Genomic DNA, 15,027 nt, shown 5'->3' with positions numbered 1-15,027 from the left:
TAATTTCCTTTCCGGAATTATCCTTCAATCTAACTTCTCTTCTACATCTATCAATCACTCCTTGGAACTTGTCCAAGAAGGGACAACCCAAAATTAAATCAGTCCTTAAATATTTTATGACAAAGATTGGCACATCAAAAATCCGGTTCTGAATATTTAAATTAAAAGTTTGAACACCTTGCACAGAAAATTTCTCCTTGCCGGCAAAGGCGCCCAAAGTCAATCCTGAATATGGTCTTAACTTAGCAGATGGGAATTTCTGCTTAAGTTTTCTCCATATCTCCCAGTCCATCAGGTTCAGATCTGAGCCACTATCTATTGTACAATTTAACGTTACACCCCCAATATCACCACTTACTACCGGAGACGATGAAAAATAATGTTCACTAATTGGTTCTGATATTTCGTCTTCTACTACAAAATTTACATTGAAGCAAACGGATTGTTGATAAACATCAAAAGTCTGAGAAATTTCAATAGGTTCCAACGATATTAAAGTTTTAGGAATAGTTTCTAACGTCTGATCAATTATAATGGGGTCTTCATCCTTACCGCAGCCAGCTTCCCCCATTTCCAAAAGTGACTGCCTTTCTAGTTTTCCGGGGCCGGAGCCCGTCTGTCTGGGGTAGTACTATTTCCGTTTATGTTTCCTGAGTTATTGGTAAAAATTGCGTTATCACTATTTCTCTCATTATTTTGACCGGAAGTGTTTTCTGATGACTCATGCCTATAGTTCGAATTTCCATTTCGACTACCACGCCACCTTCGTCGGAAGTTACGATTCCTTCCTCGGTACGATCCAAAGCCTTGATTGTTTTGCGCGTTTGGCCATTCCGATTATTTCTATTATCATTACCGTATCCTGAATTATCTCGGTTAGTACGTTGACTGTCGAAGTAGCTAAGAAAATCAGTTTGACTCCCACTTTCTACTTGTTGAATTTTATTTTTGACGACTTTAGCCTGTTTGGCAGAAAACCGTCTCGCAGGAGGTCTTAAATCACTCGCGTGCGCGTTTGCGTGACCCGACAGTGCTGCAATCTTAGCCATCAATTCATCGATGTCTGAACACGGGCTTACCATGAACAACCGCGAATCCTCAGCCGGCAAGCAACCCAATAAAATATCTATCAATTCGGACTGGTCTGGCACTTCAGTTATATTGAAATAGACCTCGACTATATACCAAGCAAACTCAAGCAATGTAGAAAATTTCGACCTATCGAATCTTAAAGCTTGCAAAGCTTTCTTATGGATCCTTTCCATACTAGCAGAACAATACTGTTTCTTAAAAAGTTTTACAAAATCTTCATAACTTTTAATATCGCGTGCCACTGATTGCAGCCACGCTTCGGCCCCCCGCATCAAACATTTCGACACTATTAAAAGTTTTTCGGCATCAGACAATCTATACATATCCAAACATCGTTGTAAATTTCGCAAGAAAGATCGGCCTGCACCTGCTGTCACCTCTCCACTAAAAACCGGAAAATCTTTAAGGTCTTTAGGTTTGATAATAGACGATGAGAAACTAGGAGAATTTTGGAAACCACTATTAGGTGAAAAGAAAAATGGGTTAGAAGTTACTGGATGAACATCAGGTTTTTGGCCTTGCCATTGCCATTGAGATTCCAAATTCGGGGTGGTTGTCATAAAAGAAGATCCGAAACAATTTCCTAAGTTAGTACCCTCAAAAATCTTGTTTTGCCAATTACCTGCCATATAATGATAATTATCATTACCACTCGACAGAGGAGGAGTCGACAGGTTGTATACAAAAGGATTGTTAGTTGGGATATTCCTATTCCGGTTACTTGTTTGAGCAAACCCGGTTTCAAAGTTCACGTGCGCTCTTTTTCTAGGAATTTCGTGATCTACAGACTTGTCACTTTTACTATCCTCATGCAAAGCTAATTCTAACTTTTCTAATTGCTGTTTCAATGCTGTTACTTCCTTTCCTATTTCGCCTTGATACTTCTCTAATCTTTCATTTGTTTTGGAATTCTGTGATTTCAGCTCGCCCACTGCGCCCTCAACTCCATCCTGCTTACTTTTAACTTCTTGTAAAACAATATTCTGCGCTTCTATCCTCTCAGGTAATTGTTGCAAACGCGTATCCTGAGATTCGAGCCTACTCAAGGTTCCCTTCATATTATGCTCAAGTGTTTGAATTCGTAATTCATTACTCTCGACCTTCGTGCTAACTATCCCAACATTATCCATTAATTTTTGGCTTGCTACTTGCAATTCCTCATGAGCTTGTATTTTTACTTGCTCCAACTTAGAGGATAATTGCTGCACGGTTATAGCAGTTCGTTCAATTTTAGACTGCACCTCAGTAATTTGAGTCCCAAACTTCTCGAACCCTTCGTCGATTTTCTGGTTAACTTTACTCACCTCCTTTTTACTACTAACTACCTCGTAACTAATTTCGTCTATCTTCTTGAACAGCTTTTCCATCATTAACATAAGACCGTCTTCTCGCGAGACAGACGACACAGTACAATTGTCTCGTAAGACAGGTGATGAGGTCGCGATGGGTGCATTGTCAGAAATACCGTTATCAAGCGTAAACTCCTTGTTTCCCTTTTCGGGATCCTCGTCATTGCCACTGTTAGGCTGAGGTAGCTTAGCTGCTTCGCACCCTGCACATACCCAACGGTAGGAATCAGCGCTTACTAAAGCAAACATGCTAGAGGTATTCTTCATACCTACACAATCAAAATGAAACCAGCGAAGGCAACTCTCGCACATCACGGCTTTCACTTTCTCTACTCCTTCATTACTGACTACTTGATGCGCATTATCACAACATGCATATTCTTTTTGCTGAGAACCCGAACAAACGCTATCCCCATCGGAGCCACTTCCACGAGACGCCATTTTACAATCGCTTTACAAACACAGTTAGCATAAAATAAAACAAAAAGACATTAAAACTTTCACTTCAAGAACACTATATACTTATATAAACACTCATAAGATATTTCCAGTCAAGCCTCCAGTCCCAGCGCCGGAAAACAAAACTCACCCACCATCTCTCCACTTCACTTCCACTTCACCTGCTTAATATTTGAATTATCAATTAATATTATTACACGTTACTTCTCGAGCAGTACTCAGACAAGAGAATCATCCTACGGCTGGGTCGCCACTTTTTAATGTAACGATTTATTTCGCTTTCTTCCTTTCCTCAGAATTTGGCCTAGGTTGAATATTCTCCTGGGTACTGAAGGTACTCCAGGCTATCCAACCGTAACTTAATTGTATTTGCACAACGCAAAAGAAAAAAAAACTTAAATTAAAGTATAAAAGAAAAATAAAATAACATCTGCAATAATGAAGAAAGGAACATTTGAAAAAAAAAATAAATAAATAAATAAAATTAAACTATACTTGGAATCAGGATCTTTTCTCCTGTTGAGACCACTGCGAGAAGCACTGTAACTGTTGATAATATCCATAAAGTTTAATTCTTTCGTTTTGAAGACCACTTGCCAATATTGTTAATCGAGCTTATAACTAAGGGATATTCAGATCTCATAACACAATGACGACTACTTCGGACAGTACAAACTAAATTTATTGTTAGAACAGAAAGGAAAAAAAATAAAACTACAATGACAGAGCTCTCCTTCCCGCACTGAGAGGAAAAAGACTGAAATACATTGCAAGTGGAAAGGAAAAAAAAAAGTATAATTAGGTTGAAAATTTAGTTCCAAATTATGTTCCTAATTCCAAATTTTGTCTTCACCAAACCTACCTTTACGACAATATCTACGCGAACAGAACATTTACTTTAATGCACCTCTTAAGTTTCCAAAAAAAAAAAAAAAAAAAAAAAAAAAAAAAAAAAAAAAAAATTTAGTTCAGGTTATATTTAGTTTCATACAATATAAACTCTGTTTCGTCAATCCGATTCTTAGTGCAAGTACATTTTTGCATTTTGGAGATTTAGAATTACATAGTACAAAATTAGCTGTTCTGTTTATATCGGGTTGACCAAAAAAAAAAAAAATGTTATGTTGCCTGAACTCAATTTCGTCACAATTCAGTATTAAATTTTACAATTGTTTTTAAACACTATTACATCATTCGAAAGGAAGGGGGGGGGGGGTAACATTTCTTTCGCCTGCTGACATACATAAGGAATACAAAATAACTATTACAAAGGTTTACGGCATACTTATTAAATCGGTTCACAAACCGAATACAATTTTCACCCAGCAGCTTTCCTAATGGCTGAACACCCTACGAAAGTGGCAGCGGTGGAGATAGAGAATGGCCGGGCCTACATAAAGCACTGAAGAAATAAAATATTATCTGCCTTCGAGCGGGCAACCTGTCTATCTCAGGCGCAACACGTCTCTAAATACACACTTTCTTCATATATTTAACTATTTCTTTGCCCATGGCTCATTAAATCGCAACTTCTCTAGTGTCACTTTTGTGTAGCACAAATTTTTAACTACTGATCGTATCTGCCAAATATTTCTTTAAGTTACAGGGTGAGCGGACAAGCTTCAGGTAATTCCATTATCACAAGCATTTATGTTAACAACATGCCAGCAGGATAGAGAGAGAAAGCAGTGAACGTTCTAAACATCACCCCCGGTTTATAATTCCATATTTAAAGTTTACTAGAAGGGTCCTATTAACCACAAACAACAGAGCCAATTTCAGATTTTGGTACACAATAGTTAACAATACTAAAACTAACCTAACTACTATAACTAACAAACAAAGAAAATAAATTCACACACAAAACGAAAGAGATTTGAACGAAGATTTGATATGGAGAGGTGCTGAGCTAAGCGTAGATTTTTGATATTTGAAGTTCCAACCGAGACAAGTGGAAGTGGAAATGAAGGGAGAGGAAGGACGAATTCTATCACCCAGGCGACTGGGGACCCATGCTTGACCGGAAAGATTTACTTTAAACAATCATGTTTCTAAATTCCATTACTCTAAAGAAACTCATATAATGTTATTTTTATCATTGTAGAAACAATTTACAATAAGCAGGCGTATATATTAATTTATCTTTGCTCCCCCCTTTTTATCTGATATATATATAAAAAAATATAAATTTTCGAAAACCAAGAATTTAGTTCCTAGTTCAAATTTTTAAGGTTTGTCACGGTTTATAAAACATCAGCCAATTCGTCCGAAACTAAATTTAGACGGCAGCAGTCACTTCCCCTACGCCTGGAATCTTCCGAGTCACATGACCCTTCCGGATTTACAATTTATCTTCTAGATTTACTCCAGCCGCATTATAAATAAAAAAAAAAAGCATTGATGTTACCTTGTAATCCTGGAAACTAACGTTCAAACCTTATCCACTGCAAACTAATCCATTATGGGTGAAGCACGTGCATCATCATCAGGGAAGAATTCTGTTGTAGTTTGGATTATGACGGTCTCACTTCATAGTTGTCCTTTAGTCCTTCACCCCACCTTCCTAGCTGTATTTTTCACTAAAACTCACATATTAAACGCAGTGGGTTTCTTCTATTTTCAAGGTTTCAGTCCACCGTAGCTACCTGGGATGTTAACACGCCATGATCAACCCGAAAAAAAAAGGACGCTATCCCCTCCTGGCGAGGATAGCTTCACTTCGCCCCCCTTATTTTTCCATTGGTAGGTTGAAAAATACCGGTAGATGTTGGAATTTTAACATACTTATCCACCTGTTAAATGCGTTACGATAATTACGATTAAAGTAAAAATATCTAAATTACAACTACTTACTTGAATAAATCTAGTTTGAGATTTTAAATTTTCTCTTCTTAAAAAAAAAAAAATACTTGATATTTGTTTGTTTTTATTCTAGCTTTTCTCACTTGGTGGCAGCACATTCGCGCACAGCGAGGACTATAAACGAGCACTTGATGTGGCTTTGGATCGAACTCGAAGGGCGCCATTTTGGGTCCTCAGATCCCAACGGTCTCATACTAATATAAACAATTATACATGAGCGGAAAGGGACCGTCTCATATCCAATTAATTTATGTACAGATCCGTATTTTAAATATGCATGATACTTTGATACTGGTTAAAGAATAGTCCGTCATAAAAACGTTAATTTAACGGTTAAAATGAGGAAATGAATATGAAAAGGGATTGTCTAGGATATTAATTTCTATTGGTGGAGCATGTCTGCACAATGTAAGAAACCAGTGTTTCATGCAGACAAGTATAATGTTACTTGTGTCAAACCATTACAAGAGTTGAATGCGATATCTAATGCTTGCTTAATATCCTCCGTTGTTGACGCGCCTACTCACTACTTACGCATTTCTGTGCGAACTCACCTGCTGCGTTTTTGACCGAATTCAGTTAGGTAACATTCTCACTTTAGTAGCCTCATAGAAGATGCTGGTTTGAGTTTTTTGCACAGCGGGTTTTATTTTATACGTCCGGACGTATATCTACACTCATAAGGGAAAGTCATCGTAAACTGACTTTACACTCATGAAAACGGCTAAGGTTCCGCTGAGGTGACACCTCATGATCGAAGGAACAAACTGTTTTAATCGTTATCTACCTAATTCTTATGCTTCTGTTAATATACCTTCCTCGCAATTACTCTTCTCATTCACTACTTGTCATGGTTGTATTTCGAAAACACTTGTTAATTTCCAGCATTCTTTATCCCTCACTAACTTGGCTTTCATATTGTATTACTGCGTGAAAGCAGTGCCTTTCAGCTGTTCAGTGTTGCAGTCAGAGAAAACGAAAATATTCCAACGGAATTATGAACTTGTCTTCTAACCTGATTACTGTGAGGGAAGAGCTGCATCAATGGATGGAGATTGATTTTAGGAGGCTTAAGTATAAATACAAAGTGTGGAAATATAGCATAAACACGAATCAACTTGTTTGTGCATGCAACATGGGAAAACGGTTAAACCGTTTGGAATGGATTTTTGGATGCAGTTATCATGTACTCGAAATAGGTCTTTAATCAGGTTACTTTGATTAAAATGTGTGTTCTATAGGGGAAGCGGAGAGTCAAAATCTAGGCGAAAATCTTAGTATCACATGATTCTGTCAAGTTAGGAAGACGACATTTTTTATGTAAACTTCCCATTAAAATTAGTGAACCGTGTCCCAGTGTTTTTGAGAGTCTCCATTTTAAATGGGGGAAAAGGGAGTATTTTCTACAGTATAATTAGAAAGCGATGTTGCCTGTTGTTTCGCACGGGAAATTGGTTGAACAGTTTAAAATAAATTTTTGAATATACAGTACTTACTTACCCTGAAGTGCATTCTTAACTATAATACTTTGAAAACTCATAAATATAAGTTGGCATGTGTTGCAACGTTTTTGGAAGTTTTGTTTCATCGGGAGGGGGAGATTTTCCATAATTCCGTTGTTCACTGAAGGCGATGTTGCCTGTTGTTTGTGGTCGCATCACGGGGAAACGGTTGAACAGTTTGAAATGATGTTTGGAACACAATTTATTATTATTATTTAATGTATTTATTGTGTTACTTTGATTACAGGACACATCGTAATGGCAGTAAAGGGGGTTCAAAATTTCAGCCAAAATTACAGTATCTCGTGGGCATGTGAAGTTAAGATGAAATCCGGTATATAAACACCTCACTAAAAATAAGGGAACATGCAATTTCCTCTTTTTGAAAAGTTCAATTTTAAGGGAAGAGAAAACTGTTTTCTATAATTTCTTTCTTCACATTTAAATTGACGACGCCTACTGATTGTGATTGTGTCACAGGAAATGGCTGAACAGTTTCAAATGAGTTTTAGAACATAGTACAACCTCATGCTGGGATATTATGTAATTTTGCTTAAAGGGCGTATCCTAAAGGGAGAAAGGAGTTGAAAATTCACGCCAGAAATAGAAAAAATGAAATCTTTGAGTTTAACGTCCCACGCTTATGCCGGTTAGGCTAAAGGAGACGGTGATTATGAGAAATGAATGAAATGGTGGAATGAAGAAAGTGGGAGGAAACGGGAGAACCCCGAGAAAACCCATGTACACGGGGTTTGTCCACCACACAGCTCACTTGGAGGGAGCAGGGTTTGAACCCGGGACCATATGCACCAGAGGTGAACGCTCTACCACTGAGCCACCGCGGCCCCATGCCAGAAATAGAATATCTTATTACATTTTCACTGATGTGTGTATCCTAAAGGGGAGAGGAGGCTCAAACATTTTTTTGAACCTAATTGAACCAGGGTTTGAAAAAACCCGGGTATTTTTGAAAAAAACCCAACCCACCTGGGTCCATGTGGTGTTTTTCGGGTATTTTCGGGTTTAATTGGGTTTTTTCGAAATATTCCAATGTCTTTGGGGTAAAAATGTTAAAATGTGATTTACATTTCAAGATTGTCATTGTCACAACTTGCAACATTTTTTTATTCACTGCTGTTTTGAAAAAATGGCCGCCATTTTGAATTTTTTTTATTGGATAGCTGAAAAATCTATACAACAAATTTAGAATGTCTTGTGCTTCTACCCTCAAAATTTGAACTTAAAAAGTCCGAAAATTGCACCCTGTAGCATGGATACACGCTATTTTGAATAATGGCCGCCATTTTGAAATTTTATGCCGCCAAAATATATACAGCTAATTTAGTCTTTCGTGCTTCTACTCTGAAAATTTCAACCTGAAACACTGAAAACTGCCCTTTGTAGCGTGGATATTCGCTTTTTTTTTTTAAGAGCCATTTTGTAATTTTACGTTGGTATACCTCCAAAATCTATGCAGAAAATTTAGAGTGTGTCTAGTTTGTATTCTGAAAATTTAAAAGACCGGAAGTTGAACACTGTGTAGTACAGGCAGACAAAAGAACAAATGTAGATCATCCCAGGAGCCCAGTGACGTTCGCCAAATATGAATACTAAATAGCTATATTAATTTGAAACAAAGATACAATTCATCAAAATGTTTTATATGAAATAAATATTTTTCAACGTAAAATAAAGGGTTTTATTGCTGAAGTTCACTTTCGATGCTTTGTGCGCTCAATTACGGGAATTTCCCGAGCACTTGTTGCAAGACGGTTCTTTTCTAGTGTTGGCAACTATGGAAAGTAGAAAAACCGGCACCCCCTCAAAATTCCCCATGATATAGGTCTAAGTGTGATGTATCTCTGTTCGGACCCCCCTCCCCCCATGAGAAGGAAAATACTATCGTGAACAAAAGTGCATTAGTACCTGTATTCTGCATATCCTTAATACATTCACTAATAAGCCTAATGCTATAAAGTAGGAATGGCCAAAATTTTCGGGATTCCGGAAATTTCACTTTCCGGATTTCGGAAAATTCCGGAATTCAGAATTTTTTCCGAATTCCAGAATTGGCCATCCTTACTATAAATGAGAAACTGAAATCGGCATTGATCTTTTTTTTTTTTTTTTTTTTTTTTTTGTATTTATCACCACTTCTTTAAAATTATCGAAACAAATTAATAAATAAATTAATCTTTACGTGACAATTTTGGATTTGTAAAGTGAAATTAATTCTTTAAACTTACACTTCAACTACAGGAAATTGCTTTAAGAAGTCCTTTTTTTTACTCTCAATAAATTTATAAAGTTCCTTACAAATAAATTTCAAATTTTCCGTGATATAGTCCCTGTCATCTCTTCAAAATTATGTAAGCAGATGAACAAAATATATTAATCGCTGATAGATGGTGAAAGGTGAGTTTTGTATTTACAGAATGAAAGTTATTTTTTAAATCTGTACTTTGAACTGGATACAAGTTTGAAAAACCGGTCAGAAATGGGCTAGTAAGAAGTTTGCACCGGTCACCGGCTTTAATCAAAATAACAGCAATATTTCCGGCCAGACCGGTGAAAAACCAACCCTATTCTTTTCCGAAAATTAATTTAAAACAATTATGAAAGATAAGCCTATAATTCACATGTTATAAAGTAAATGTTTCAAAATGTAATAAATGAAATTAAATATCTTCCAGAGTAAAATAAATAGTTTTATTGTTGAAGTATTAATTTCCGATACTTTGCGCATTCAATTGCGGGAATTTCCCGAACACTTCTTTCACGAAAGGTTTTCCCTGAAAATGCAGCTTGCTTTACTGTACATCGAAACTTCCATTAATACTGAAGTTTGAATTCAGCACTTGAAATAGTAAGCGACGTAGTCTTGGGAGCTCCGAGCATTAAGCTTCTTAATTTTGAAAAGAATTTTTACGCTATTGCTGGTATTGACTCTACAGAATGCTTATTTGAAGGGTAGCAACAAATGACTGTTGTTGTTGGAAAACCAAATTTTACTGAATACTTTTGTTACCACCAAAGGTAAGAAATAATACCAATAGTTTTACTAATGTATTTACATATTTACTGTTAGTACCGGTACCTATGACCTTAAACCCGTTACCCGTTACCGTTAATAAACGTCTCTCGGCGGCACCGAGTCAGCAAGCACACTATTCACGGAAAGTATTTTTCTAAAATATAAAATTGCTTATTTTACTTCAAATAGGCTATAAGCATAATCCACACATTAATTTGTTCTATAATTATCTCAAGCTAAGGGAAGTTTTTTTTATTCATTCATTCAGTTTATTCAGAACTTTATAAAGGTCTTATGTTGAATGTTGTTGTCTACCTTAAAGTGAAAGCATCTAATTCACCTAAAGAAAGTTCAAAATCTGATAAAAATAACTTTCAATGTGATCACCTTAGTTATACCAATAATATACTAACAAAAAGCTCAAAAACCCAGGTGGGTTTTAAGGCGGGTTTTTTCAGGTGGGTCCAACCCGAAAAAACCCACTGGGTTTTTTCGGGCTGGGCCCACTTGGGCAAACCCTGAATTGAACCCGTGCAAAGAACGGGCACTGCAGCTAGTACGGAATCAAAAAGTAATGCGGCCGTTGATTTTGTTCCATACTTGTGTATTAATATAAACAGATAAAATTTCTTACTTGATGTGTTAGTTAATTACAAAACGATCGAACGTTTCACTTCAAAACGAAAATTACTAAAGATATACATCTCTTCTCACCATTAATGGCAATCAGATCGTGGAACTCCTTAATTCTTCTTGCGCATCTGATGGAGTATGTGAAGCACAATACAATTATTGTATGTCACAAAACCCTTTTAATCGTAAAATTTAATGTAAGAAACCAAATTGGCAACTGGAAATGAATAAAAAAAAAATCCATTTTCAACATTTCAGTTCTTCAAAAAAAAAAAAAATCCTTTTAGAAAAACAAAACCTATTCAACAAAGTCACTGTTTTATTTCTGGCTCCTGAATTTGAAGTACTATCCCAATATTTGCATAGTGTGTGGAGTGAAACCCAGGACAGCTGGCTCATGGGTTTGAATCATAGATGCAAGAGGGGGATTTTATTTCTACTCTATATTACATAAAATTGTCCACCTCTTTGTTACTCTAGAAAATTGTGTACTTCCTTTTTTCTAGAAATTTAAATATAAGCGTGGGTCAATGGTGCAAAGTGTGACCTACGAAACGTGTATCGGACTTTACAGATCCCTTGTGCATATATATATATATATATATATATATATATATATATATATATTCTTTCTTTTTGTTATTTCTAAGTTTAGTACAATGTCTCATGATTATGTATCAGGTCTAAGGGAGATTGTGATGGTATGGATAATAATGGTGGCAAGAAGAAAGTGGTAGCAAACGGGAGGACCCCGAGAAAACCCATGTACACAATGTTTGTCCACCACAAAACGCACATGGCGGAAGCTGGAATCGAACTAGGAACCCGCACCAGACATGAACTAGCGCGGTCCCATAAAGGAATTTCATAGTTTCATATATAAAGTAGAATATATATGCTTAAATGGTATTTTAAGTAGGAATGTTGCTTTAAATATACGTACAAAATTTAATAAAACCAAACATTACCCAATAAAACCCATTTTTTTTCTGGGTTTTTCACAACTCTGATTAAAATAAGTGCCTTATGTGTGGCATCTTCATGGTCACGTTGTCAACTACCTTCACATAGCACTGCAATTCATCATGTCTTCCAAATGGAGTGCTACATCTACGGAACACAGGTTGCAATTCCTATTATATTTTATTATACATAAGAGAGGTAAGACCCTGATATATCTTGATAACTTACACAATCTCATTGTTTAGGTTCAGGATCAAGGTAGTTTTCTGCTCTTATAAATTGGGTATTATTTGATTTCTCCCCCAAATCACTTGATAGTGATTACAGTTCGTTATTTGTAACATAGATGTAGTCATGAGTACAAATACAGTATGGCATAAAAACTACAGAGCATAAAACACGAACCAAATCGTGCCAGGCGGCTACTAACAACCACGAATGCTACCTAACCGAGGCAGGGAAGAAGCGTAGCAGGGGAGGGAGCGAGCGAGAACGAGGGTGCGTCCGTAGGGAGCAGGCGCGTCAGCGACGGTGGGCATACGCACGAACGAGGCCATTTACAATGGCTCTCTATAAGTCACTAAGAGCCGTCGATGATTTGAGGAGATACTAAATAGCATCCCTAGAATCATTCAGAATTTTTCTCTCCCCTACTGCAACCCTCCAAGGTTAGTTACTAAAACAATGAGTTTGAAACACTGATGCATTATGTTCGATTATGACTTTTTATTACCTCCTTCGTTTGTTCGATGCTTGAATTTCATATAATTCATTCAATCCCCCCCCCCTTTTTTTTTAATTTTAGGGAGCCGTCTGCGGAACTTAACTCATGAAAGTAACTCACAGGCCCACCCTACGAAGCACTACGAGTGAATTTTGTAATGAAATAACCGCATATAAGGTAGCACGTAATCATTTCCACGACACATCAGTTTCCAAGCATATTACTAATCTGTACGAAATTATCTGGCATGCGCCAAAGTAAAACAATCCAGAAGTCTTAGGGAATCATTAAAAGCAAGAAATGTCAAAGCAATTTCTTTGTCGTTTTAATTTAAAGACTAATATCTCCCTGTGTTCTAATCAGCATCGTATGTTTTTTTATTCACTTTAGATGTAGCCTATATACTCATGGCCTATTCACTCTAAATACCAACTGGAAATTATTTTCTGCACTCTATCAAGCTTAACTTCCGAATAGGCCTACATTACAAAACAGCGAAGAATATAAAGTTTTCTTAAAATGAATCCTATTTTGTGATATTAATTTGCATCCGAAGTAATAGCATCTAACTTCAACATTAAAAAAATACTGTACGCTTCGCATGAACATAAACCGTCCTTCTAATTCTGGAGATTGCGTAATCTTAGAAGCTTAATGTATATTCACATTCCAACACATCTGCGATGTTACTAGAAAAGTTTCTTTGATATGCCATGTCAATTCATATTAAAAACACCACTCCGATGTATTATTTTACTTCCAGAAAACACTATACACTTAATATTCACAGGATCACAAGCACTTCACATCGGCTTGCACTGAAATTTCGATTGCAACGTCCGAGAGAAATCACTCCCAACATTTTATGTATTTCCCAAACTTGTGTTACGTATCAATAGGTATTCCTAAATGCACATGTATATTCAAATTACCTGAAATTCTAATGTTGATTGCACTCCTTTATCTATTTCTTGATAAAAACATTCTTTGGCGTTGTCGGGTAGTTCAAATGTTAATTCAACACCATCCCCCAAATTAATTATGAAAAATATCACTGAAACTACAGTCCATACTGGCCAGTATTCCATACTGGTTTTAAAATAAGAATGTTATGAATCTTAAAAATACTGAATTTTCAGTGAAAGCTGTCATAAGTGACATCACAAAGGTAAATATCCACCGCTATCTTGTTACGTCTTCTTTCCCAACGTGGCCGGAAACAATGACGCAAGTGGAGACATCTATGTAGTGATAGCAATATGAAACAGCCTGGTCATCCAACGAAACAAAAATGAATAAAATTCAATAAGTGAAAACAGAATACTTTCATTCTGCATTCCATAAATTCTTGAATTTTTTAAAAGAGAAAATAAATAAACGCTGCCACGATTTTTTTTTTGCTTAATCAGTGTTAAAACTAGTTGGACACTTAAAGCAGAAACTTTTAAAGATATAAACACAGCAAAGGTGTCTATAACCAAAATGTTCTTAAACTAAAAACACAAAATTATTCAAAGGTGTAAATTAAGTACATATTGCACGATTCTTCTATTGTAGCTGTCATTTTTTCAGTGTAGTTGTAAAATAAATCTAGTTTTTACTTTAGCTCTCTGTAGGCGAATAGTACAGGTTTTAGGGAAGTAATGTAGTGGTGCTGCGCAGAGTAGAAAAGAGCATAATCTTTTTTGCTAAGTTTGGTGAAATTATCCCTCTCATGGGTGTCTTTGGCACTCAAGAATTGAGGGAAACACTAGAACAAAGAATATCTATAGACCTCAACTAAGTTTACGTGAAAATAGTTAAGTAAACGGAAAACTACCAGTACTTGAATCAAGAGCTAGTGAGATAAGCTTTTACCTCTATTCGTACAATGAATTATAATTTCTCCCATCAATCATAGCTCACTTGCTACATTATAACTTGTTTACGTACACTATGGTCCTTAGGGAACTTCGTCTATATGTAGGAGTTATAACATTAACTATCCATTCATTTTATATTTCTTTCCCTTCCTCGTTTTCCTTCCATCATGCATTCTACCACAACACTCAGAATATTTTCTCCCAATAATGTCCTAACATCTTCTTAATTATTCCTAACATCTTTCATTGCTTTATCGTTCCAATCAACGAATTTTTCCATTCTCGTCATCAACATACAAATTTCCGAGGATTCAAGTACAATATTATTTGTCCACATTTCTGCTCCGAAGAAATGAGGAGTAAGGGGGGCGAAAAATTCGGGAGAAAAAAGGAAAAAAGATAGGAAAAATTGCTTGGAATATATGTATGGGGGTGCCGTCATATACTCTCGCCCCGGGCACTGATTTCCACGGCACGGCCCTGTCCTTCATTCATTTCTTTTACCGCAGATATCTTTCAAAGAGATGCATCACCGTGTCTCCCCGAC

At 36.4% G+C, this 15,027-nt stretch overlaps 1 protein-coding gene across 1 annotated transcript in view; it reads right to left on the bottom strand.

Moving 5' to 3' along the window:
- Positions 1–13,855, bottom strand: part of p24-1 (transmembrane emp24 domain-containing protein) — a 32,877-nt gene extending 19,022 nt beyond the window's left edge. Inside the window, exon 1 of the mRNA XM_081749406.1 lies at positions 13,551–13,855. Coding sequence (XP_081605532.1) covers positions 13,551–13,706 — 156 coding nt within the window. The 5' untranslated portion in view covers positions 13,707–13,855. The remainder of the gene's footprint in view (positions 1–13,550) is intronic.
- Positions 13,856–15,027: the final 1,172 nt, after the last annotated feature.

The sequence above is a fragment of the Thermobia domestica genome, chromosome 2 (genome assembly GCF_964235325.1).
Source record: "Thermobia domestica chromosome 2, izTheDome1.hap1.1, whole genome shotgun sequence".
NCBI classification, from domain to species: domain Eukaryota; kingdom Metazoa; phylum Arthropoda; class Insecta; order Zygentoma; family Lepismatidae; genus Thermobia; species Thermobia domestica.
Note: the sequence above shows the minus strand (reverse complement) of the source record. Positions and strands in the feature narration are given on the sequence as shown.